The sequence below is a fragment of the Catharus ustulatus genome, chromosome 23 (genome assembly GCF_009819885.2).
Source record: "Catharus ustulatus isolate bCatUst1 chromosome 23, bCatUst1.pri.v2, whole genome shotgun sequence".
NCBI classification, from domain to species: Eukaryota; Metazoa; Chordata; class Aves; order Passeriformes; family Turdidae; genus Catharus; species Catharus ustulatus.
Genome location: NC_046243.1, coordinates 6327956 through 6353727, shown reverse-complemented (window position 1 = coordinate 6353727; position 25772 = coordinate 6327956). Strand labels below are relative to the sequence as shown.

The 25772-nt window shown below is 62.7% G+C and overlaps 3 protein-coding genes across 4 annotated transcripts in view; 1 reads left to right on the top strand and 2 right to left on the bottom strand.

Moving 5' to 3' along the window:
• Positions 1 to 8439: 8439 nt before the first annotated feature.
• On the bottom strand, positions 8440 to 20253 carry ADAM11 (ADAM metallopeptidase domain 11). Of its 2 annotated transcripts, XM_033078832.2 has the most exons (26): positions 20134 to 20234; positions 18608 to 18801; positions 17258 to 17334; positions 16865 to 16931; positions 16350 to 16435; positions 16207 to 16273; positions 16022 to 16070; positions 15862 to 15929; positions 15450 to 15524; positions 15290 to 15361; positions 14618 to 14784; positions 14461 to 14545; positions 14274 to 14364; positions 14120 to 14171; positions 13868 to 13967; positions 13516 to 13587; positions 13338 to 13430; positions 13152 to 13232; positions 13020 to 13070; positions 12235 to 12298; positions 12069 to 12168; positions 11876 to 11995; positions 11627 to 11795; positions 11437 to 11551; positions 10897 to 10987; positions 10308 to 10446 (listed from the first exon to the last, which is right to left on the bottom strand). In XM_033078832.2, the coding sequence occupies exons 1-26, from the start codon at positions 20189 to 20191 to the stop codon at positions 10401 to 10403; spliced, it is 2310 nt and encodes a 769-aa protein (XP_032934723.1). In that variant the 5' UTR covers positions 20192 to 20234; the 3' UTR covers positions 10308 to 10400. The 2 variants fall into 2 exon arrangements, with proteins under 2 accessions (XP_032934721.1, XP_032934723.1); XM_033078830.2 differs by lacking the exon at positions 10897 to 10987 and having other exon boundaries at positions 8440 to 10446; positions 20134 to 20253.
• Positions 19556 to 25772, top strand: part of CCDC43 (coiled-coil domain containing 43) — a 25805-nt gene continuing 19588 nt past the window's right edge. Inside the window, exon 1 of the mRNA XM_033078837.2 lies at positions 19556 to 19745. Coding sequence (XP_032934728.1) covers positions 19602 to 19745 — 144 coding nt within the window. The 5' untranslated portion in view covers positions 19556 to 19601. The remainder of the gene's footprint in view (positions 19746 to 25772) is intronic.
• Positions 23622 to 25772, bottom strand: part of DBF4B (DBF4 zinc finger B) — a 12211-nt gene continuing 10060 nt past the window's right edge. The window contains exon 11 of the mRNA XM_033078835.2: positions 23622 to 25431. Coding sequence (XP_032934726.1) covers positions 24108 to 25431 — 1324 coding nt within the window. The 3' untranslated portion in view covers positions 23622 to 24107. The remainder of the gene's footprint in view (positions 25432 to 25772) is intronic.

Here is a 25772-nt window from a genome sequence, read left to right as displayed (position 1 = left end):
TTTTCTCTGTAGCAGAGGAGGCTCCAAATACCAGTTCATCATTGCTCGGGAAATGACATTTTGTTTTCTGCAGCGTGACATTATCGCTGTTGTGTAAATTCCATGTTGATAGCTGGGGAAAATGCCTTGGAAGGAGGATTTAAAGGCATCTGATCAGTGCTTGTTGGGACTTGGGAGCCATTTCTGTGCAGGCCAGGTTTTGCTGTTCTCCTCCCTTTTATTGCACAGGATGCTCTGGTGAGTCTTTGGCAGAGGATCCCAGGAGAGGAACAAAGCCCCTGGGACGGCGACACCGAGCCCTTCTCCCCTGCCTGAGCTGTGGCTGTGGCTGCCCTGAGGGCTGGGTTCCCTCTGTGGGGTGAAATGTGGCTGAGCAGGAGCAGAACAGGAGCTGGGACCCCACTTTTCCACTGGCAGAGGTGGGTGAGGCTCTGGGGTGAGGCGATGCACACGTGGGTGGTGTCTGGGAAGTGCTGGGCCAGGAGGTTCCTCTGGGGATTCCTGTGGCAGCCAGGAGCCAGGCCCTGCTGATGAATGGGATTCCTTCAGCCAGCAACAAGCACTGTGGGGTTTAGCTCTGCAGGGAGCGTTGGGAGGCAGCCCCCCAGCTCCTGTCTTACCCTCATTTAAAGATGTGTAATGATTGAAGGGAGTGACTTCTTTTTTTTTCTCCACCTGAGAGGTTTTTATCCCTAGAAAATTGATATTCCCATTTATGAATGTTTGCCAGGTGTTTCAAAACTTTTTCGATAAAATTGCAATCACCTGAAAAACCATGATCAACAAACTTATTAAAAAGTCTGTCCTGTGCTGAAAACAGTTTGGTAACACACCAGGGCCCTTGTGAGAAGGGTCTGGAGTAGCAGGACATGGGGGAATGGCTCCCACTGCCAGAGGGGAGGGTTAGGTGGGATACTGGGAAGAAATTCTTCCCTGTGAGGATGGGCAGGCCCTGGCACAGGGTGCCCAGAGCAGCTGTGGCTGCCCCTGAATCCCTGTGAGTGTCCAAGGCCAGGCTGGACAGGGCTGGGAGCAGCCTGGGACAGTGGAAGGTGTCCCTGCCATGGCAGGGGTGGCACTGGATGTTCTTTAAAAAGGTCTTTTCAACCCAAGCCAGTCTGGGATTTTTATGCTCTTATGTATCTTGTATCTATATAATATGCATAATATAATAATCTCTGGCTCTCCTGCAGGTGCTTCTGCCTTCCAGAGAGTTAATGGGAAATTCCAGTGCCAGGAAAAGGGGATGACCAGAAATGCTGCAGACAGGTAAGAGCAGGTGTGAGTGAGGAATTTGGGAGTGGGGCTGGGCAGGTGTCAGGACATGGCAGGAGAGAACCTTCTGTACTACACATCCAGATGTGAGTGGATCTCAGAGAAAGTGAGTTTATTGAGTGAAATGCAGGGACAGAGCTACAGAGAGAGGAGCAGAGGCTGAGCCCAGCACGGTGATGCTGAGCAGCTCTCCCCACCTGCTGCAGGTTTTGCTGCCTGTGCTGCTGGGCAGGCTGGGAACACGGTGCTGTGCAGGTACAAAATAACCCCCTCACTCTGAAGGATGGCAGTCTGTGGTGACAGAGCAAGAGAGAGAGAGCCTTATCCCTTAGCTCACCCAGAATGTGGGATTTCCAGAGTGCCCAAAGTGTCCTTTGGCAGTGTGGCCAAGGGGTCCCACTGTCCCTGGGGATTTGTCCCCTGTGCACAGTCCTGGCTGGGAGGGGATGAGCTCAGCAGAGTGGGATTCGGTGACAACACGTGGCACTCAGTGTTCAAGCCTGGGTGACAAGGGGATCATGGTCTCAGAGGTGTTTTCCAGCCTTAATGATTCTGTGGTTCTGTGAAATGAATGAAATCCTGGTTTAATTTTGGCCCTGAAATTTGGGGTTTTTCCCCCTCTTGCCTTCGCTTGCTGAGCAGTTGGATGGAGCAGCATAGGGAACCTGCTGGGTTTTAACAGAACAGTACATTAGGATGCTCTGCAGTGCTCAAATTCAGTCTCATTTTGAGTATTTTGCTATCCAGTGAGGGAAGGGGAGGATCCTAGTGAAGAAAGGAGATGGCAGAGAAAGCATCATAGCCAGAGCAGGGTGAGGAGAGAGTTACATAAACTTCTCTGAGCTGGAGGCTGTGGAACCTCCAATATCCCAGAGAGGAGAGCCAGGACCTGGAGAGACCTCAAACCTGATTTAAAAAACTGCTCATTCTAGCTGTGAATTTGAATTCTCAAGGACTAGGAAGAAAAACTCAGGAAATGGGAAAACAAACCTTCCCTTTGTCAGCTGCCAGTTTAACTCGGCAACCTCTGCTCCCTGCCTGCTCTGCCAGGGTGGAACTGGGATCCACTGGGGCCCACTGGGAGCGCAGGGAGCTGCGGTGACCTGGATCTGAACTGTGACAGGCTCCGTGTGAGCCATCAGCCCCGGAATCGGGGTCAGGCCGGCTCCGCAGGGGTTAAAGCCGAGCTGGAATGACACGGGCTGTGAGCTGGAAAAGACCTACAAGGGATGCAGGCAGCGCCTGGCAGCAGGAGATCGCTCCTTAAAGGGCACTGGGAATTGTTGTTGTTCCGTCTAGCCGTGGCACTCTCGGAATTGGGTTTTCCCCGTTTGCCCCGGGATGTTTGCGCCCTCCCTGCGGAGCTGGCGGCTGCGCAGCCAAAGTTAAAGGACACCGAAGCCTTCAGTCCTGTTTCCGGGCCATTGGCCGGTGCAAATCCTCCCTTCCCGGTCAGCTGGGCTCTGACAGGCTCTGCTGTGGCTGCACCGTCACCCTGAGCTCCCCATCCCTGCACCCTCACCCTGAGCTCCCCATCCCTGCACTGTCAGCCTGAGCTCCCCATCCCTGCACCGTCACCCTGAGCTCTCCATCCCTGCACCCTCACCCTGAGCTCCCCATCCCTGCACTGTCACCCTGAGCTCCCCATCCCTGCACTGTCACCCTGAGCTCCCCATCCCTGCACCCTCAGCCATCCCTGCACCCTCACCCTGAGCTCCCCATCCCTGCACCCTCACCCTGAGCTCCCCATCCCTGCACTGTCACCCTGAGCTCCCCATCCCTGCACCCTCAGCCTGAGCTCCCCATCCCTGCACCCTCAGCCATCCCTGCACTGTCACCCTGAGCTCCCCATCCATCTCCAGCGTGTCCGGCTGCAGCGGCTCCGTGCGTTCCCATTGGGACTCGGTGTCCCTGGGCCCTGGGGCTGTTCCTGCCTGCCCTGCAGCCCTGAGCTGACCCCGGCACTCAGCTGCTCTGCTCTTTGCTCTTCCCCCAATCACTGAGAGTTCAGTGCCCTCGAAGGGGGGACACTCCCTCCCCAGTGCTGGGCCCAGGACAGCTGCCCCTGGCAGGTCCCTGAGCTCTTTAAGCCCCTAACAATCTTTAAAGTGATTTGGGGTTTGGCCTGAGTCTGTTTTGAGAAGCCCGAGTTTCTGCTGGTGTCCTTGTTCTGCGCTGGGAAGGGATCCCCTCTGCTGGTAAAATCGGGTCGGGGTCACTCAGGCTGCTCAGCAGAAGGTCTCAGCTCAGGTATCTTTACCTAAAGGCTGAACAGTCCCAGCCTTCCCCCTGCAAATTCTTTGAACACTTGGTAACTCTGGGTGTTTATCACAGGACTTTCAGCGCTTAAGGGGATAAGAGGATGGGGACAAACTCTTCAGTGGTGCCTGTTGTGACAGGTGTGATGGTTTTATATTCAAGGAGGATCGATTCAGATTAAGAAAGAAGGTTTTTATTACTGAGGTGCTGAGGCACAGCACAGGCTGTCCAGAGCAGCTGTGGCTGCCCCATCCCTGGAAGTGAACAAGGCCAGGCTGGATGGAGCTCTGAGCAGCCTGGGACAGTGGAAGGTGTTCCTGCTGGGAGCCCTGGGCTGGATGAGATGGGCTTTCAGATGATCTTGATCTCCTGTGATTCTCTGATCAGCCCAAATTGCTCAGCAGCACAACCAGCACAGAGAAGCCTGGGAGGTCACTGCCCTTGCTAAAGCTCCTGTGACCTTTCTTCCTCATCCATTCCAGCACAGCCTGCCTGGCTCCTCCTGCTCCACCCAGAGGTGGTGTCACCTCCACTGTGGGTGTGCTGTGCTTGGCAGAGCCTTGGCAGCTGGGTGCTGACTCTCTCCTTCCCCATGCCTGGTTTCTGAAATGCCCTGTGGAGTGTAAGCTGTGTGTGTTTTCCCCAAACAGCCTCCTCCTCCTCTTGTTTCCATCTGGAGCCTAAAGAGCAAAATTCCCATTGTGGGTGAGACAGAGCTGGGATCTGCTTCCACCTGAGGTGTGCATATTTCTGCTGAGCCTCTCCTCTCCTCTCCTCTCCTCTCCTCTCCTCTCCTCTCCTCTCCTCTCCTCTCCTCTCCTCTCCTCTCCTCTCCTCTCCTCTCCTCTCCTCTCCTCTCCTCTCCTCTCCTCTCCTCTCCTCTCCTCTCCTCTCCTCTCCTCTCCTCTCCTCTCCTCTCCTCTCCTCTCCTCTCCTCTCCTCTCCTCTCCTCTCCTCTCCTCTCCTCTCCTCTCCTCTCCTCTCCTCTCCTCTCCTCTCCTCTCCTCTCCTCTCCTCTCCTCTCCTCTCCTCTCCTCTCCTCTCCTCTCCTCTCCTCTCCTCTCCTCTCCTCTCCTCTCCTCTCTCATTTTGCACCAGGAGCAGAGGTGGCACAGCTGGATGAAGTCCCAGTGTCTTCATTCCTGGAAGGAAGCACCCTTTACTCCAGGTGTAGGTGTGTGACTGGAGTGCTGTGACTAAGGCACAGCTTCTGAACCAGGCAGGTGCCAGCCTTGGGAGGTTTTCTCAGCTGGAATCCCATTGTCCTGGTCTGTGGTCAGAGTTCAGTTCAGGTTCTTTTATTTGCATGGCAAATCAGGACATGGCTGTGAAACTTTTTGGGATGTTCTTTCCCTGGGAGATAACCCCATGGATCCATGGATGTCCCCCATGGCTCACGCCCATCACTGCAGAGGTGCTTCCCGACCATCCCCTGTGTCCTCTGCTCCCAAGGAGCCCCAAACATCCCAGCTCTGTGATGAGGGAGCAGCCTGAGCCCCCTCTGCTCTCCGAGCCCCGTCACCTCCCCAGCCTGGGCCACGACTCCTTCCCGGGGACTCCTGGGGGCTTTCGTCCTTGTGCTCACCCCAAAAGAGCGTCTGCCTGGTTGGATTAGAGTTGGAAAATCGTGGCCAGATGGTCGATCATCAGCTTCAACAACCAGAGGAGCGGGGATATTTTAGGTTTGAGGGTTTCCCATTATGCAATGGCACAGACACGGCGCGGGGGAGGCGTTGGGTTCTTTCTTTGGGTTTACTAATGATGAGGGACTTGTTTGGATTTTTTTCTCTTAAGTTCAGGGTCTTGAGCAGGAGTCTGACGAGGAGCAGCTGAGGGAGCTGGGGGGGCTGAGCCTGGAGAAAAGGAGGCTCGGGGGGACCTTCTGTCTCCTCACAGCTCCCTGGCAGGAGGGGGCAGCCAGGTGGGGATCAGAGAATGGGAACAGGACAAGGGGAAATGACCTCAAGTTGTGCCAGGGGAAGTTTAAGTTGGATATTGGGAAAATTGCTTCTTGAAAAGGTGGTCAGGCATTGGCACACCTGCTCAGGGAGTGGTGGAGTCATTGTCCCTGGGGGTGTTTAAAAACCTGTGGATGTGGCACTTGGGGACAGGGGTCAGTGCTGGGGCAATGGTTAAACTCAATGATCTTAGAGGGCTTTTCCAACTAAACAATTCCCTGATTCCCTGATCTCAGCACAGAAACAGGAGACTGTAGCTTCTCCCATGGGTTGCTGTGGTTGGCCTTTGCCAGGTTTAGTGAAAGCAGTGGGTGAGGAGTGCAGATCAGAGCTGAGCACAGGCACTGTCCCTGCCAGAACCAGTGAATTAGGAGAAAGAAGGAGCTGGAGGACAGGCAGGAGTGCTCTGTGCCTGGGGTAGCCTGAGGTGCTGGGTGTCTCTGGGCAGCAGACCTGCTGCCTCCTGCAGCTTCTGTGGTCCTGGGCAATTGGCCAAGGACCATCTCCCTCCTTCCAGGCACATCCAACACATTGTGGTGTCCTTGTGCCTCAGCTCCTGGCAGAGGAACATGCCCTGATCAAGAGCTGTGGGTGTTGTGTGACCCTGCAGGGCAGCAGGCTCAGCTGGGCACACTCAGATTCATGTTTTTTGCCCTCCTGACCCTGAAGATTTTGAATAACTCAAGATTCAGAAGCAACCAGTGTATCTGGAATATTTCTGACTGACTCATCGCGCTGGTATCTTGACACCAGCCCAAAATAAATCTGTGCTGAGGCACAGCTCAGCTGTGGATGGAGCAAAACTGCACCAAACCCCTCCCGGGGTGCAAGGATGCCCCTGCAGTGATGTCAGGATGGGAACAGCCCCGTTTGCTGCCAGGGGGACACAGGGGTGAGGTGCAGACCCCCCTCTCACCCCCTGGGCACTGCCACAGCCAGAGGCACCTCCAGCCTCACCCCGCCGTGCCAGGGGGCAGAGCAAGAGGCTGACAGTGATGGCTTCAATGAGATGGGCTGGAGCCAGAGAGGCCCTGCCCGAGGCTGGGTGTCCCCCCGAGGGAGCAGCACCCCAAGGTGCTCAGGCACCCCCAGCACCCCACGCTGGAGCTCAGCGTCCTCCCCTCAGGGAGCTGGAGCCGCTGTGTTCTGTTCTCCTTCCACGCCCCGGGGACACCAGAGCGAGTCCTTTCAGAGCTCCACAGGGACAGGGGCACCTCCAGCCCCTCCTCTGAGGGCTCTGGGGGAGGTGGAAGCGCAGGGATTGTCCTGAATCCTGCCCCTTGTCCCCGGTGGTCAGAGAGGGGTTCCCCAGGGCAGTGACGGGGCTGTGGTGACCCCTGGCCGGACAGGACCCTGAGCAGGGGAGGATGTGCTGCATTCCCAGCCTGGGGCTGGCACCGCGTGGCCATCGGAGCAGCTCCTGCATGGACTGTGCTGGGAGAGCCCTCTCCTGGTCGGTGTGCGGGGAGAGCGGCTGTGCCGGGGACTCTGCCCAGCCAGCACCGGTGTGCCGGGGCCCGGCTGTGCCACTGAGCCCGGCTGTGTCACTGAGCCCGGCTGTGTCAGCGGGTCCGGCTGTGCCACTGATCCCGGCTGTGCCACTGAGCCCGGCTGTGCCACTGATCCCGGCTGTGCCACTGATCCCGGCTGTGTCACTGATCCCGGCTGTGCCACTGATCCCGGCTGTGCCACTGAGCCCGGCTGTCCCTCTGATCCCGGCTGTCCCACAGAGCCCGGCTGTGCCTCTGAGCCCGGCTGTGCCTCTGATCCCGGCTGTGCCACTGATCCCGGCTGTGCCACTGATCCCGGCTGTCCCTCTGATCCCGGCTGTCCCTCTGATCCCGGCTGTGCCACAGATCCCGGCTGTCCCAGCAGGTCCGGCCGCCCCTCTGATCCCGGCTGTCCCTCTGAGCCCGGCTGTCCCTCTGATCCCGGCTGTCCCTCTGATCCCGGCTGTCCCTCTGATCCGGCTGTCCCTCTGAGCCCGGCTGTCCCAGCAGGTCCGGCCGCACCGCTCCCTGTGACTGCGCCGAGCTTCGGGGGCCAGCCCGAGCTGGGCACCACCAGGGCTGGCTCCGTGGGAAGGTGCTCCATCCTCTGGGAGCTGGGGACTTGTCCCCCAGTCCCCTTCTGCCAGGGGTCGCTGCCAGCACCCTGCAGGGTGTCCCTCAGCTGAGGGTGTCCCTGGGACGGAGCAGTGTCCCCGTGCTGGGACAGGGATGGATCCCTTGCACAGGGACTGTGACGGGACGGGGAGCAGCCGCGTGTCCCCACGGTGGGACAGGGTCCCCAGCCAGGCAAAAGCTGGGAGGGAGCTTGGTGACGCCCCCCATGTGCCATCATCTCCATCCTGGGAGCCGTGCTGGGTGTGCCTCCTGCCTCAGACACGGAAATCGTGAGGGACAGGCCAGGGTGCAATGTGGGACATGGGAAGACATCAGTGGGATGAGCGGGAGCGAGCCAAGGACCGGAGCATCCTCACAGATGAGATCTGGGGAGCCTCCCCCTCCCTGGCGCCGTCCCCCTCTCCCCACGCGGGTGAGAAGCGGAGCCCCATCGTTTTCCAAATCTTTATTGTAAATAAATTCTGCGACATTGCAGGAGGCGGCCGAGGCCGGAGCCAGGGCCGGGCCCGGAGCGGCGGCTCCGGCGGCTCCGGCGGCGGCTCCAGCACGTGCAAAGCGGAGCTCGGGGCCGGGGGGCGCGGGGGGCCCGCGGGGGTCCCGGCCGGCCCGGCGGTAGCGGAGCAGGCGGTGCGGGGTGGCTGCGCTGCGGCGAGGGGGGGACGGGGACCCCGCCCCGCTGTGCCCCGGGCCGGGCCGGGCCCGTGCGAGCAGCGGGGACTGGGGGGGGGCTTTGTTCTCTTGGCTCTGGAAGCACCGGGTGTGCCCCCCCCCCCCCTCCCCGCCGCGGGCCCTCCCGCCCTGACAGCATTAAAATCATTAAGAAAAATTCCAGTATTTTTATATATATATATATGTATATATATATATATTAATTAATGTCCCCAAAGCCAGTGACAACGGTGGCTTCTCGCTCTGAACCAGCGGTGTCCCCTTGCCGCGGGGAGCACCCCAGCACTGTGGCTGTGGCAGCTGTGGGGACACTGTGGTGACAGTGATAGAGATGGGGGGTTGATCCCAGACCCCTGGTGGGGGATCCCAGACCCCTGATGCCCACGGTGCTCCCAGGTCCCCACATCTCCCAGCCCAGTGCTGACACGTCACACAAGAAGCCACCACCGAATCCCAGCCAGGGGATGTCCATCCACCCCCGTCCTGCTGTCACCTCCCACCCTGTCCCCTGGGGTGCCACCACAGCCACAGTGGGGCTGTCACACCAGGCTGGGCACCACCACACACTCTGGCCATGGCTGGGCTTGGGGACACCCTTGGTCACTCTGTCTCCATGGCAGAGGGGCCCGGTGGTGAGCAGGGACACTGGGCCAAGAGGGGACACAGAGGGGACACCCCCACACCGCCAGGGACAATGGGTATCATCCCCCATTGTCCCCGTGCTGAGTGTCCCCAGGAGTGTCCCCACATATACACACACACACGCCGGCTCGTGTCACCAAGTGTCACCAGGGATGTCCCCCCTCCATGCTGAGTGTCACCAGTGGTTGAAGGGACCAGTGAGGTCCCCAGTGCTCCGTGGTGCTGTAATTTGGGTGGCTCTATAGAGCCACCCCATGCAGGGTGACATTTGTCACGTGCTACAGGGAGAGTGATGCCTCCCCCCAGCCGGCCATGGGGGTGGGGGACACCCGGTCTGGGGGAACAGCTGCCACAAGCCTGCCCTAGGGGCTGGGGTCACAAGTGCCACCCAGCACGCAGCCCTCGGTGTCCCCAGCCCAGGGCTCACCCTGGTCCCCCCAGCCCCAGTGTCACCAGCTCGGGGTTGACCCGCCTGAGCTGGGGAAGGGGGGGAAGTCTTGAGGGAGAGCTGTTACCGTGGGTGCCTGTCCCACCACAGGTGACTTCGGGGTCCCATGGCTCGGGGGTGCAGCTGTGACATGGGGGATTGGGGAATTTGAGGGGACAAACCCCACACGGGGCTGCTGAGCTGCTTTGGGGGGTAGGGAGGCACATCTGGGGTACAGGACTTGGCCCCCGTGGGACCCAGCCCAGGCACCGGGGGGAGGGGAGTGAGGGAGACACGACTCCAGGCCCTGAACTGGGAAAGGGCACTGGCCTGGTACTGGGCTATACTGGCCTCGTCCTGGGGACACTGGCTTTGTCCTGGGCTACACGGGCCTGCCTTCCGGGGTCCCAGGCCCCTGGCTGGAAGATGCTGCTGGAGGGCAGAGGGGGCTGTGGGGCCGGGGCTCCCCGCTGGCCCCGCAGGTACATTCATTCATTCATTCATTCATTCATTCATTCATTCATTCATTCATTCATCCATCCATCCATCCATCCATCCATCCATCCATCCATCCATCCATCCATCCAGTGCCGAGTGCCGCCAGCCCGGGGGTCCCCGTACATTCGTGGCGGTGCGGGGGGGCGGGGGAGCGGTCCCGGGTGCCCCCCCCTCCTCCTCGGCCGGAGCCTCGGCAGCGCCGCCCCATTTAATTGCTGTTAATGAGGTGCTGGGGGGGTGGGGCAGAGCGGCCCCGCTCAGGCCCCCCCGGACCTGCAACACAGAAGTGGGGTGCGTTTAGTGGGGGGCTGTGACAGGGGGGTGACACATGGGGGGACACTGAGCTGAAATGAGGCAGCACCGGGGGGGGGGCGGCTGCCAGGCCCCCCCAGCCGCTGCTCCCCTTCAGCCGTGAGGGCACAGAGATGGAGACAGCACGGCCGGACACACAGCACACGGACAGACGGGCCCGGGGGCTCCCACGCCGTCAGGCTGCCGGACGGTGACGGTGACAGGGACGGTGACGAGACGATGGGGGGGACACGGTTACACTCCCTGCTGCGCCGGGTCGTACCTTCCTCGGCGGATGTTCCTTGGGGGGGTGGCAGGGGGAGAGGAGAGGAGCATTAGTGCCACCCCCGTGTCCCTGCTGTCCCCAGTGGTGCGTCCCCCCCACCCCAGTGTCCCCGGGCCCACAGGCAGCAGCAGTGTCCCAGTGCCAGGCAGGAGCACACACGGGGGGGCCAACGACACAGCCCCCGCCCCAGCACCCCATGCTCGGGGACAGACACGGCCGCGGGGTCCGGGTGACAGTGACACCCCAATGCCACATGCAGGCAGGGCAGGCAGGACCAGGGGGCAGGCAGGGGCTGGGACAAAGGACCAGGCAGGGTCAGGGGACCAGGCAGGGCCAAGGGGACCGAGGCCACACGGCAGGGGATGCCCAGCAGGGCACGGCCTGGCCCTGGCGCGGTGACGGTGTGCAGAGGGGACGTGGCCGGTGACAGCAGCAGAGGGGACGAGCCATGCGGTGGCTGCTTACTTAAATCCCCAGCCTGTCCCCCCTAGGACGATGGCAGCCACCAGCACGGCCCCCGCGATGGAGCCGATAATGATATTGGTGCCACTGGGACCTGTGACAGACGGGACAGGGAGGAGGGGACAGGGTCACACGTCAGTGGGAAGAGGACGTGGGGACAATAGCCCCAGGGATGCCCCGGTGCCATGGGGACTCGGGAAGAGGACAAACCCGGCCACAGGGAACATGGCAGTGGGAGGGGACAGGGGGACACCAGGACACAGCCCCAGGGCACTTCCAGTGGGGGACTGGGAGGGAGGCAAACCCAGCCACAGGGACACACCTCAGAGGGGACAGGATGCGGGGACACGGGGACACAGGGACATAACCCAGAGCTGTGGGGACCTGGGAGGGGAGGGACAAACCCAGCCGTGCCCAGCTGAGCTGCAGCACCAGGGTGGGGGGACACTCTGGAGCCCCGGAGTGGCTGGGGACACAGCGGGACAGCCCAGCCTGTGTGGCCTGGGGACAGCAGGGAGCCCGTGTCCCCGCGGGCACACGGACCCTTGTATCGCTCCGTCTCCCCCGTCGGCTTCGGCTCAGGGATGGGGTCGTACACGCTGCAGTCCTTCCCCGTCCACTCCGCCCGGCAGATGCACTTCCCCTCGTTGCTGCAAACCTGTGAGAGCACGGCGTCACCCCCCGCGACCGTGACACTCCCCGGGTGTCCCCCCGGCCCGGCCGCGCCCCTCACCCCGTGGTCGAAGCAGATCTTCCCGTCCCAGCTGCCAGGACAGGAGCTGAAGTTAAAGGCGGTGGCTGGAAGGCATTTGCGGTCGAGACAGAGCATTCCGGGCCCGCAGGGCGTCCCGTCCTCCACGTAGCTCAGGTCCGAGCCATCCACCAGCTGCACGTGGCCGCCCCTGCGCCAGGACAGCCACAGCGGTGACACCGGCACCCCTGGGAGCTGGAGCCACGGCCGTGCCCGCGGCAGCCCCGTTACCTGCAGTCCACGTAGCGGTTCTGGTGGTAGAAGGTGGTGGTGGCGATCTCCCCGCTGAGCTCCCCCAGGCGCGGCGACCCCGAGATGTTGGCGCAGAGGAGGAAGCCGCACAGGACGTCCCTTCAAGGCAGCGGTGGTGTCACCAGGACGGCAGGTGGCACCGGGAGGGGCCGCGGGGACAGGGGTCACTCACTGCTTGTTGCACTGCAGCCAGCCCAGGCCCTCGCGCCCGCAGTTCCCCCGCTCCGTTCCCTCCACGTTCAGCTTCTCGTAGCAGAAGCGCTCGGCCGAGCCTGGCAGACAGCGAGTGTCACCTGTCTGTCACCCCCTGTGTCCTCCCCGCCCAGGCCAGCACTCACTGCGGCCCCACAGCGCGTTGCACTGACGGTCCCGAGTTTTGCAGCGTCCGCCGTAACATCGTCCCTGCAGGGAGAGGAGAGGGGTCGGGAGTCCTGGAGGAGCGACAGGGGCTGGGGAGGGGTCAGGGGTCCTGGAGGAGGGTCAGGGGCTGGGGAGGGGTCAGGGGTCCTGGAGGAGGGTCAGGGGGGCTGGGGAGGGGTCAGGGGTCCTGGAGGAGGGTCAGGGGCTGGGGAGGGGTCAGGGGTCCTGGAGGAGGGTCAGGGGGGCTGGGGAGGGGTCAGGGGTCCTGGAGGAGGGACACGGGCTGGGGGGGGTCAGGGGTCCTGGAGGAGGGTCAGGAACTGGGGAGGAGCGATGAGGCTGGAGAGGGGTCACACACATACTTAGGGATGTGCTGCAGGGACAATGAGTCCCCCACATCTCTCCCCATGCCTGGTCCCAGGACCACTGCCCAGTCCATGTGGTGCAGGGATCAGAAGCCACATGTGTGCACTGGACAGCAGTGGGGGATCAGGGCCGTGCTCACCCCAAAACCCACACCCAGTGTGTGTGCATGGCTCAGCTGTGGCTGTGATTGCTGACAAAACGTCCCAGACTGGTCTGGGTTGGAAAGGACCTTAAAGCCCATGCAGTTCCATCCCCTGCCACGGGCAGGGACACCTTCCACCTGACCAGGCTGCTCCAAGCCTTGTCCAGCGGGGCCCTGGACACTGCCAAATGCACTTCCAACATGCACAAGCCCCGATGCTGGAGGCTGTGTCCCACCAAGCTGGGCTGAACTCACCTGCTCGTTCTCACAGAAATATCCATCCAGCTTGTGGAGGTTGGGGGGACACTGTGGGGACAGGGGCAAGAGGTTGGGTAATGCCACAAGGCCCCACAACCTGTCCCACCGTGTCCCCCCGGCCCCACTCACCTGGCTGGAATCCCCGGTGCAGGTCTCGGGGATGTCGCACTCGTTCACAGCCTCCCGGCAGGACACACCACGTGGCTCGTACTGCCCGGGGCACAAACCCAACTCATCAGGAACGGGACAGGACCGCACCGGCTCCACATCTGGGCCCTGGCCCCCCTGAGCCCCCCGGATGTCCCAGCCCCGCACCTTGCAGCCCTTGCAGCAGAGCCCATCGCTGCACATGGCGTCGTGGGTCAGGGTGCACTTCTTGCAGCAGTTTCCCCCACTCCTCGCACACTCCTGCCAGGACAGCAGCCGGAATCGTGTCCATCAGCCCCCTGGCAGCCCCCCAGAACGGGGGGAGCAGCCCCCTGACCCTGCTCACCGCCAGCGAGCCGCAGTCGCACTCCTCGCCTGCCTCCACGAAGCCATTGCCACACTCCGGAGGGTCCAGGAGCTGCCGGACCGAGGGGGAAACATCACACACACACACACTCGAGAGCTCCTGGGGACCCCTGAGCCAGCTGCTGCTATGAGCCCCCAAAAAGGGCTTCACACCCCCGGCGAATGGCAGCACCCCCAAAGTGCTGCCAGGCACGAGCTCCTGCTCCCTTGGGAGTTCAGCACCAGCACTTTGGCCGTGGCAGGGGCTGGGGACACCACGAGGGACTCGGGAATCCACGTCCGGAGCCTCGCTCCCCACTGTGACCCCCAGAGGGGCCGGGGGGGGCCGGTACCTTCAGGGGTTTGTTGAAGAGGCAGCTGCCGCCGCCGTCCTGCAGGAACTGGTTGTACTCATCGATGCTGCAGCGGGAGAACTTCCGTGGGAGGTAGTACCTGTGGCACGGGGGTCACTGTCACACTGCCACACCCTGCCCGGAGGCACTGCCAGGCACCCGGACCCGGGCAGGACCCTCGGCGATGCCCCCGCAGCGGTGACACGAGGTGTGGCAGGGGATGTGGCAGTGCCACCCCGGGCGGGCACCCACCCTGTGTCCTCCATGATACAGCCCAGCCACGAGTCCGGACAGCGGCAGTCCCCTGGGAGGAGAGGAGAGGGCTGGGGGTGCTGGCTGTCCCTCCGTCAGCCCGGTGGCACCGCGGCGTGTCCCCATGGTCCCCATGGCCCCGCGGGGGTGGTACCTGCGGCCGTGCGGTGCTTGTTCCACATCATGCCCACGTTCTGCCCCAGTGTCTGTGCCAGTGTCACCGCCATGGCCGCCACGTTGCCGTACTGCGCGGGAGAGACCCAGTGTCACCGCAGGGACCCCCGGCCTGTCCCCCAGCCATGTCCCCAGCCCTGTCCCCAGCCCTCCCTCGCCTCACCCACCTCGTTGACGCCGCCGGCGCGGGCAGGGGAGCAGATGCCCCCGACAAAGGCGGTGCCGCTGCGGCTGCTCTGGAACGTCCGACCCCTGCGAGGAAGAGGATGGTGGGGACGGGGACCTGGTCCCCTGCCCCGGGGGACACGTGGCCGCAGCGCTCACGAGAAGAGGTGCACGGTGTCACTGTGCTCTGCCAGCCCATCGCGCCGGTACTTCACAAACTCGTTCAGGGTCTCCAGGGAGTCTTGTCCCATCCGGATCCGGTCCTCGGCCGCCCATGTCTCCATGGCCACCAGCACGATGCGGGTGTTGAGCTGCTCCTTGTAGATCTGTGGGGACAAAGGGATGGTGCTGGGGACGCGACCCCTCCCAGGGACAAACACACCGGCTACTGGGGACAAAGCCCTGTGGACAACTTCAGGAGCTGGGCACACACATCAGTCGCCTGGGACAATTCCCCAGGGACAAAGTTCTGGTGGGACAAACCCACCAGGTGGCAAAGAAAAAAAAACAAGAGTGGGACAAACTCACAAGGGACCAACCCAGCAGGTGTTGAGGACCAACCCCCCAGGACAAACCACCAGGAGCTAAGGACAAACTCCCTGGGAACAAATCCAGCTGCTGGGAACAGTCCCCTCAAGGATAACCCCCCCAAGGACAAACCCACCAGGATGGGGGATAAACCCTCTCTTCAGGAATAAACCCACTGGGGATAAATCCCTTGAGAATGAAGGGGAATGAAATCCCCAAGGGACAAACCCATCAGATGCCAGGGATTAACCCTCCCAGGGACAAATCCCCCAGGGACAAATTCCTTCCAGGATCCCCTCTCACCATGTCAGCCAGGTTGACCACGGACTTGGCGAAGTTGCTGGTGAGAACTACAGACTTGCGGAGCTGCAGGAACTGGGGGCACACCAGGGGCCAGGTGGGATTGGGGGGGTCAGCCCGACCCCTCACCGCCCCCACCAGCCCCGGGAACCCCCCCGCTCACCAGCTGATGGTCATTCACCACGGCCAGCTCGATGTACTTGGTCTCGCTGTGCACCGTGTGCTGGGCTCGGCGGACCTGCAGCGGGAACCTGCGGCTGAGCTGGCACCGGCACCAGGAGAGGGCTCCTGACCCCGTCAGGGATGTTTGGGATACAGGGAGCAGGGACAGCCACCGGGGGGCCTTGGGATGCAGCCCCACCAGTTTTCCAGTGGGTCCCCTGGACATCCCCGAGCCCAGGCAGGAGCAGCACTCTGCAAACACGACCCTCACACCCACGGCTGAGCCTGGCTGCACCCACAGCCAACCGGCACAAATCAGCCAGGGTCAAACACACTTGTCCCCTGCCCATGTGCCCTGTCCCCTGCCCATGTCCCCTGTCCCCTGCCCTGTGTACCCTGCTGTCTGCACTAACCTGCCGCCTCCGCCGCAGCTTTGGTATCCCACCCGGGACACGCTGGCTCAGTGCAGGGAAGAGGCAGCCTGGAGGGAAGGGACAGAGGTGGTGGGACACCAGGACACAGGGCCACTGAGATCACCGCCACAAACCCCCAGAACAGCTTTGTGAGGCTCACCCAGTCGGGGGCAGCTGGGGATGCGCTGCACGATGTGCGGTCGAAGGTCCTGGCACGGGGAGAGGTGTGAGTGGGACAGGAGGACTGCCACGTCCCTGTGTCCCCACGGCTGTCCCCAAGCCACAGCCAGGCCCGAAAGCTGCCTTGGGGTACTCAGGCAGGCACGTGGCAGTGCCGCCGCTCACCTGCCCGTGCTCGGTGCCCGCCTGGGGCTCGATCAGGTACGTGGCTCGGCCGTCCGAGAACACCCCGCTGCAAACAGAGGTGGGAGTGTCGGGGTGCAGAGGCGTGCAGCCCCGCGGCCCCCTGTGGGCAGTGGGGTACTCACCGCAGGCCCTGGCAGCTGGAGAGAGCGGCGAAGGAGCGGGGCTGCCCTCGGATCCGGCCCTGGTAGTAGCAGTGCTCGCCCGCGCCCTGCGGAGCGGGGATGGGCTGAGCCTCGGGTCCCGCCCTGCCCCTGCAGGGGCTGCACCAGGCTCGGGGCTCTGGGCTTCCCTGCCAGGCACCCTCAGGTTGTGCCTGGTGCCCACAGAACTCAGGGATCCCCGCTCGAGTGGCGTCCCCCAGCACCACAGCAGCACCCCCCAGGTAGGGGCTGGGCACTCAGGGGCAGCAGGTGGGGGATGCTGAGCTGTTGGGAACCATTCCTGGGCTTTTGTGGGATATATGAACTGGCCACCACAACCCCTGCACTGGGACAGCATGGCATGGCACAGCATGGCACAGCATGGCATGGCACGGTTTGACACAGTATGGCGTGGTTTGGCACAGCACAGCACAGCACGGTTTGGCACAGCATGGTTTGGCACAGAACAGTTTGGCACAGCGTGGCACACATCTTACCGTGCTGTGGCTGCTGTTGGTGCCCGCGCCGACGTGCCGCTCCACGTAGTGGGAGGCGAGGAGGTGGCTGCCGGGAGCAGGTGGGGGGTGAGAGGCCGTGGGGTGGAGAGGAAGATGAGGAAGAGGAGGAAGAGGAAGACGACAGGAGCGATCCATGTGCAGGGCACCACCCCGGTGTGGGAGACCACCCATCATCCACATGCAAGGAATCACCCCAGCATGGGACCCCCCCAGTTTGGGAGGCCGCTGGGATCCCATGGGTCCCTCTGCTCCCCCCACGGCTCAGCCCCCACTGCTCTGCACAACTGCCCCATCCCCGAGCACCCCCAGCTCCTCTCGGGAGCACCGGCAGCCCCTCGGTCGCTCCCCTGCCAGGACCCCCGGGTCACTCACTGGTTCAGCTGGAGATCGAGGGTGAAGGCTGAGCCGAAGGCACGCACCATGAAGCTCACCTGTGCCAGGTGCAGCCCCTGCAGGACAGCCAGAGCCGTCAGCCCCCCAAAAAATTCATACCTAAAATAATAATTGAAACCCCAACCCAAATACGCAGCCTGTGAAGATGCACTTTTTTTTTTAACCGAAAAATTTAGCATAAAGAAAGATCTTTTTTTTTTTTTTTTTCCTCTTAAACACATCACCCCTGGAGCACTGGGATGGCACCTGAGTCCCATCGCCCCCTCCGCGGGTGCCGTGCTGGGGTGGGGGTGCCGGGGGTCCCCCCGGAGCCGGGCCCAGCCCAGCCGAGCCGCGGCTTCTCCCGCCCTGCGGCGCTCGGCTCCTGACCTAATTCCTGCCGCCGGCAGCGGGAGCCGAGCGCTGCGGCGCGGCCTCAGACCCCGCAAACTCGGCGCACGGGTGACAGAGAGCCCGGCACCGGCTCAGGCCCCTCTGGTGCTTCACACGGGGAAACGGCAGAAAAGCCAAACCCATCCTGACGTGCCCTGTCCCCTTGCTGGGAACCCGGCGCGGCTCGGGATGAGGACACGGGGATGAGGAGCCGTGTGTCATCACAGGGAGGGGATGTCCCGGGCCCCGACCGCATCGCTGGGGTCCGGCAGCACTGCCGGAGAGGGCTCAGCCCCGAATTCCCCCGATCTCCGCTGCTCCCTCCCATCGCCACGCCGTAGTTTAACACCTCCCTGGCCCCCCGCCAGCGCGGCGGCTGCCGGCGCTGCCCGGAGTCCGGCGGTTTCACTCGATGCCGGGTGTAAATCACCTCTGCGGCGAGAGCAGCTCCTCATCTCGCCTTTATCCGGATCGATGGGCGCCGGCCCCGCGGCTGCCAGCACCGCAACTCCCCCGTGCCGGATGGGTGCGTGTGCCGCTCCCCGGAACGCCGGGACAGGCAGCGATGGGGTGAAGGTCACCCCATGGAGCCGGGGCTGCTCTGGGGGGACACGGGGGCCGCTCCCGCGCGGCCTCGATCCGTCCTTGCCGGATCCACGAGTCTGTCCCTGTGGGAGCCCTGCTCGCCACCTGCCCGCTCCCGTTTCATCTCTCCCAACACCCGCGCGCCACCGGTTCCCAGATTTAATGGGATTTTTCGGCACAAGTCAGTGTCCCTCCGGGGAGGATGGCAGCGGGATGGTCCCTGGGGGGACGGGGGCTCTAGTTCGAGTTGTCGGCACCCGTGCACACGCTGGGGTGTGGCTGGGCCAGCGACGGCGGCTGCCTGGGGACCTGGACCTGCCACCTGCCACGGACCCCGGGAAGGGAGCGGGCTGGGGGCTGCCGTTCACTTACGGGTCCTCCACCACCTCCTCCTCCTCCTCCGGGCTCATGCCTGACCCTGGTGTCCAACTGATGCTTTGGGACTTCTCCGCCCGAGCTCTGCCCCACCAGCCTGCTGGGGTGGGTGATTTGGGAGACCATCCGCCCTTCCTGCCATGCGGCCCGCGGGAGCCTCCGCGGCAGAGCTCCGGCCTGCGCGGCAGGACCTGCGGGACAGGGGACAGGATCGCGGCCACCCCGGGAGAAGGGATGGAGACACAGGGGCCTGGGGACAGGGGACGTGGAGGGCTGGGCAAGAGGAGGGACAGAGAGATGAGAACACTCAGGGGAGGGAACACAAGGGGACAGAGTTGGTGAACATGCTCAGGGGATGCCCAAGTGTGGCACTGCATCCAGAAGAGGACACTTGTGTCTTGGATGGGATGGCCAGGGAACAGGGAGGGTGGGTACAGGGATTGTGGGTACAGGGATTGTGTCAGGATGTACGCTAGGGAACATTGCCCAGGAGGGGACACCCAGCAAGCAGGGGCTGGGAGGGGTGCCCCGGGAATGGGGGTGACCAGCAGGGGAATACATCTGGGTAGGAAAGCTCAGGAGGTCTCAGATACAGTGGCATGTCCTGGAGGGGACACACAGGGGACACGGGTGGTTGATAAAGCATCCCAGAGGGAGGCATGCAGGGGAGAGCGGGATCAGGAATGCCATCACACCTGGAGGAAAGGTTGGGGGGGCAGCATCTCCTGGAGGGGACATGCAGGGAAAAGGCTGGAATGGGGACACATCTCAGAGGGGACACCCAGGGGACAGACTGGCCCGAGATGGGGACATCACCGAATGGGAGATGGAAGACTGGTATGGGGACATCCCCACAGAGGGGACAACGAGGGGACAGCAGGACACCTTCGGTGAAGGGACACCTTTGGGAGGTGACAGCCAGGGGACACGGAGGGCGGCTGCTATGGGGACACAACCCAAGGGGACGTGAAGGGCTGCTACGAGGACATCTATGGGACATGCAGGGAACGGGGGAGCCGAGATGGGGACACATCCTGAAGGGGACACGGGGTCTGCTATGCCGCCACCTCCGGAAAGGAACCACGGCGGGGGCCGGTGCGGGGACAGCGCGGCGGAGGGCGCGGGGCTGGAGCAGGTGCGGGGCCGGGGGAACGCGGGGCTGGGGGGCCGGGGCAGGTGCGGGGTCGGGGCCGCGGGGCTGAGGGGCCGGTGCGGGGCCGGAGCGGGTGCGGAGCCGGGGCCGGGGGGGGACGCGGGACTGAGGGGTCGGTGCGGGGCCGGGGCAGGTACGGAGCCGGGGCTGCGGGGCCAGGGCCGGGCAGGTGCGGGGGGATCGCGGGCCCGGCCCCTCCCGGGGCTCTGCGGGGCGGCGCTGCGGAAAAATGTGTCGATGCAGCGAAAAAGCCGCAGCGGCGGCGGCGGGGCCGGGAGCGGAGCGGGGCGATGCGGGGCCGGGAGCGCGGCGGGCGCGATGCGGGGCCGGTACCGGGGCGATGCCGGAGCGGGAGCGGGTCCGGACCTACCTGCCCGCGGGGCGAGCGAGAGCAGCGCGGCCAGCAGCCACCCCCGCAGCGGGCTCATGGCTCCCTCATGCTCCGCCAGCGGCCGCGCCGGGCCCGCCGCGCCGGGGACCGTCACCGTCCCGTCCGGCCCCCCCGCCCCGGGCCGGGCCGGCAGCGCCGCCCCCGCCCCGCCCGCACGCGGCCCCGGGCCCGCCGGACCGGACCGGCACCGGCAGCGCCGGCAGCGGCACCGGCAGCGCCGCCCCGGGCCCGCCCCGCCCCGCCCGGCCCCACCGCCCCCGGTACCGGCCCCTTCCACCCTCCCCGCCCCGGCTGCCGCAGCGCCGCTGGCACCCGCGGCACTGCAGCACCGGAGCCCCGCTGGCAGCACTCCCCGGCCGGCAGCACCCCCCGCCGGTACCGGAGCTCCCGGTCGCATCACCCCTGGAACGGTACCGGACCCCCGGGCTGAGCACCCCGCACCACTCCACTGGGGTGGAGCAGCCAGTGCCAGACCCCTCCCAGGCAGGATCAGACCCCCTCACACCCACCCAGGACAGGAACACCAGTACGAGAACTCCCCAGTCAATAATGGACCTCCCGAGGTCTGGAACCTCGAGACAATCAAGCCCCTGTCAGCCAGTGCTGCCCCCCCACCCCCGAGCCAGTGCAGGACTCCCACATCAATAGCAGCCCTTCAGCCAGTCCCAACACCAGTACCAGGCTTCCAGCCAGCACAGGGCCTCCAGCTGCGATTGGAGGCCCCCAGGCTGTACCGTGCTCTCCTCAGCTGGTACCGAGTCCCCAGCTGGTTCCCAGTCCCCAGTTGGTTCCCAGCCAGTCCCAGGCCCCTACAGATTGTCCTGGTGCTTCCCACCACTACCAGGACCCACACCATGATCAGAGTCCCCAAGCTGGGACTGAAGCCCCCAACCAGCACCACCCTCCCAGCTGGAGCTGAGCCCCTGCCTGGTGCCAGGGCTGGTGTTGGCTGTGGATGGAGCTGAGGGTTCCAAGGGGATGGTGCTGAAAGCAGGGAGTGCTGGTGCTCACAGCTCTGGGGACATGGGGCAGTTCTGGACTGTCCCACTCACTGGTGGCTGATGTCACCCTAGGGTTCTGTGGGGTCCCCACCCTCAGGAAGCACCAGAACCAGGAGTCCCTCTCTGCTGTTTTTGGGGGAGCTGCAATGCTGTGTTCACCTGTGGTAATGGAACGATTTTAGGGAGACAAGCCCCAGTAAATTCCAGTTTGTTTTGTTGCAGTGGGAGGGGGTCAGAGCAGCATGGAGGGTGACACAGCTCACAGGGGAGGCAGCACAGCCACAGGCACCTCCAGGAGGGGCTCTCCTGGAGGGCACAGAGGCTGCAGCCTCAGGTGATGGATGCATGAACCATCACAGAGATCATTCTCTCAGGACTGAGGGTGGGACACAGACCTGGAGACCACCAGCCCCAGCTCTTCCTGCTGGGGGTGCCCAGGGCCATCCTTGGGTGGGTGCTTGGGCTCCCCATGGAGGGAGATAGGCAACCTGTCCTGTGTCTGAGGGGACAGGGGCTCAGCTGAGTCACCACGTGCTCCAGAGAGGGGAGGATGCAGGTGATTCAGTGGCCCCAGCTCATCCTGGAGGTCAGCTGCCTTGGGAAGGCCCTGGAGCTCCCCCAAAACAACAAGCTGGGGACCCTGAACTCCCAGTTCACATCCCTCACTCCAGGACAACCTTTTCAGAACTTTTTGGTCCATTTTGTGTTACCACTCCAACAAGTCCCTCTGCAGCTCAGCCTGGTTTGAGCAGAGGATGTGCTGAGGGTCATGCTCAGACTGGGGTGCTCAAAGCCCCTCCCAGCCCATGTGATGGGGGCTGGCACTCACACACAGGGACATGTCCCCTGGGGCTCTGGGGGCTGCACAGGAACAGGCTCCAGGAAGCACTTCTCAGCCACTCTCAGGGGCTCCTGGCTGGCAATGGTCCTTTTGAGGCAGATCAGCATGGGGCAGGCAGGGCTTCCAAACTGGGACCTGCTGCCCTTGGACCTTCCTCTTCCTCCATGCAACGAGGGGAGGAAGTGCAGCATCAGGCACAGCAGAGATGATCCAGCACCTGGTTGGTTCCTCAGGAGCTCTGGGGCTGCCAGCCCAAGGGGGACAGTCCCTCCCAGTGCCCCTGTGCTGCTCCTCTGCACCACAGGCACAAAGAGGTGCTCAGCCAGTGTGGATCTCACCCTGTACCAGGAACAGCTGTTCTAGTAGAAGGTGTCCCTGCCCTGGGCAGGGGGTTGGAACTGGATGACCTTTAGGCTCCCTTCCCACCCAAACCATTCCAAGATTCTGCATCTCCAGCCTGAACATCTGATCCAAAGCCTACAGGGCCCCATGAAGCAGCTGCTTCACTCCCCCCAAGGAGGGAGGCCATGGTGTAAGTCCCTGGTCAGCCTGAGCAGGGGCAGGTGGCACTTGGGGGTCCTCTCCCCTCCCTGGAAGGGCCAGGCTTGGTGAAAGACAACTGCTAAACTCTCAGGTCAGGGATACCATGAGGTGTCCCAGTCTCACAGGGGTCACCCTGGAGCTCTGGTCACACAGGCCAGGGGCCTGGAGGGGCCATTCCTCTGTCCCCAGGGCACCCTCTTTGCACAGAGCTGGTCACTCCCTCCAGGAGGCCAAGCACACCAGGCCAGTGGCTGGTTGGTGCTCCAAGCCCCTCTGTCCCTCCCTCCCAGGGATCAGCTCCTGCTGGTAGAGCCTGTGGCTGCAGGAACCTGCCCCTGGCAGAACCCTGAGCCCAGTGGGGTTCAGCTCCTGCTGCAGTTTTGATCAGCCCTTCAGTACAGGTGCTGCAGTAGGTAAAGAACTGGACTTTGGCTTTGCACTGGAGCAGTATTTAGCTCAGAAAGAACCTCTGAAGCCTCATGTAGTCCAAATCTCTGCTCCCACTTCAAGTTTTCCTTTTGAGCCTGGAGTGAAGGAGACAGTGTTATCCTTCACTCAAGGACTGATCTGCAAGGACAGACAGACCCCACTCCTCTGGGTATCTGGCCCAGGGCTGGCTCACCCTCCTGGGCCCTGAGCCTTTTCTTTTCCCACCCTGCACCTGGGAACAGCTTAACACCTGGCACCACAGCAGGGTTGGCTTCAGGCTGCTTCTAGACACTCCAGGCCATCCTCTTAGCCAGCCCAGCCCATCCCTGACCTCCACCCTTTGACCCCATACCCAGGAGAGGGCAACAGGCTCCTACCAACTGCTCTCCAGTTTCTACACACCCCTCCTTGCAGGGCACCACCTCTGCACTGGGTACAACAGCTTCCCAGGGCCTGCTGACCCCCCTCCTCTGGCAAACCACAGATGGGGTGATGTTCTGGGGCTGGACTAACCCCTGTGCCCCCTTCATCGTGGTGCCCATTGCCCACAGATCCCTTCTTGCAAAGCTTCCTTCACCCAGCCCCCTCTGCTCCTGCCCCCAGACACATTCCACCCACAGCAAGGCAGAGCAGGATCTCATCCCTCCATTTTATTTCAAAATTCAAAAGTTTGTAAAAAAGAAACCCAAACAAGTTAAAAGCACCTGAAAATACTCAAAGACAACCCCCAGACCACATGAGGAGCACAAATCTCATCCCCATGACCCTCTTCTAAGTCTTTGCAGCTCTGAGGACCATGTGAGAGGAGGAAAAGGCTCTGCTCTCCCTCCGCAAGGGCAAAGAGCATATTGCCATTGAAGAGAGACTTTCAGAGGCACCACCGTGTCAGCAGCCTGTGAAGACTTAGAGGAAGCTGCTGGCTCTAAATGTGGCCAGCAGAGAGGAGGGAAGATCACAGCCAAGGACAGTGAAGCCACTGCATCTCCATCAATTCCCAATGGGAGAGCTGCCCAGGCTGCTGGCACTGTCCTCACTGCTGGATGTGCCTCCTGGTGCTGACAGGGAGGGTGCCTTGGTAAACCCCTGCCAGCCCCTTCTCAGCTCCCACCAAGGGTCCAGAGAGCAGCCTGGAGCTGGTTTTAGCTGCCAAACAATGTCCCAGATATGGGGAAAGAGGCTCCTCTGGTCTCTGTGCAGCAGTTCCTGCAGTTCTTGTCCTCTTGGCCCACACAGGCCAGTTCTGACTCCTTCAGCACCGAGCAGAGTTGGGACTCGTACCCGCTGTCCCTCACTCCGCCCCGCCTCTGCTGCGGCAAGCTCCTGCAGCCCTGGGCACCCGTGAGGCTGGGGAGCAGCTGCACATCCCAGTCTGACTCCAAGGAGCTCCTGCTGAAGCTGTGAGCAGCCTCTGGGCTCTGGGGAGCAGGGGGGAGGAGGCCAGGGCTCTGTGCCCGCTCTGTGCCCTGCCTGGGCACGTCGGGAGCTCCAGGGGCTGCTTCTGCTGCTGCCCTGACACGGCGTGAGCAGCAACATCTGGCTTCAGCCACAGGCAGTGAGGGAGAGGGCAGGCAGCCAGCAGGGCAGCTGGTCCTGCTGGCTGTGCTCTCTAGACCAGGCCTGTTCCCATTCCTGGCTGTGTTGTCACTGTCCCCTCCTGGCTGCTTCCCTTGGGATCTGTCCCTGCTCCAGCCATGCTCGCTGACAGTGACAACCCCAGGATCAAAGGCTGCAGCCACAGCTCCTGGGGATCGTGGCTGGCACACAGGGTCCCCAGGGCTCTCACACAGGCACACATCCAAAGCAAGGGAGCTGTGAGGTCTGTTGGAGAGCTCTGTGCCCAGGGGGAGGCCTGGCTCAGACACCTGCCCTGCACCCTGTGCCCCCATCCCACCACCCAGCGGCTCCATCTGCTCAGCTGCAGGGGAGAGGCCAAAACCCAGCTCCAGCCTGGGCCTCTTGCCCACCTGGGAGCTCTGTCTGGAGCACAGCTGGCGCTTCCTGGAGGCAGGCTGTGCTTGGGGAAGGTGGCTGACAGACCCAGGCTGGGTATGAGGTTCAGATGAAGAAGTCATTGCCTTTCTGACAGGAGTGGGTGCTGCACGAGGCCCCCAGCCCAGCTCAGGAGCCAAGTCTAAGTCTGAAGCACCCAGCCCAGCCTCCCCCATGGTGCCATGGGCAGCACAGACCCCTCTGCTGAGTCCTGCTCTCCTGGGCAGCTGCAGGAAGCTGTGCTTTGACAGGCCCCTTCCTCCTCTGGGATCTTTGACCCTGTCCCTGGGCAGGCAGGGGGAACATTCCTTGCTCTTCAGGCCATGAACCAGCTCTGTATCTGTTACCAGTTCCACAGCACCCTGCTCAGGCTGCTCCCCTTCCTTCCCCAGCTCTGCTGGCAGCACCTTGTTTCTTCCAGTAGTGTGTGCTTGAGGTATTACATGTTCATCTGCCAGGCAGGACCAGGGCACCCTGAGAGGAACCATCAGTTAATGCTCACCCAGCCCCAGCAACACCCCCCCCCCTAGGGAGACAAGGCCCACCCTGCAGTGCAGGGTGTTTGCAGCCCTTGCTCAGAAGAAGGGAAGCACTTTTAGCCTGGTGAGGTTCAGAATGACTCTGATCCAGGCACAGGGTGGGTACAGAGCAGCAGGGTTTGAGTCAGACACAGGGACAGAAGAGGTGGGCTCAGCTGCTCTTTCTAGTTTAGGAGGCACTAGGAGTCCACAGGGAGTTCCCTGAAGGAGAAAACCCATGGAAATGCAGGAACATTCCCCACAGTTTGTCTAAGTTTTGCCCAGCAGGTACCAAGT

Bases quoted from the DNA above. Each gene is read 5' to 3' on its own strand.
- ADAM11 (XM_033078830.2), bottom strand. From the start codon at position 20,191: ATGAGCCCGCTGCGGGGGTGGCTGCTGGCCGCGCTGCTCTCGCTCGCC. The intron at 13,588-13,867 runs GTACCGGCCCCC...TCGGTCCGGCAG, and splicing joins TCTTCAACAAACCCCTGAAG to CTCCTGGACCCTCCGGAGTG. The intron at 12,299-13,019 runs GTGAGTTCAGCC...CTCTCCCTGCAG, and splicing joins ATTTCTGTGAGAACGAGCAG to GGACGATGTTACGGCGGACG.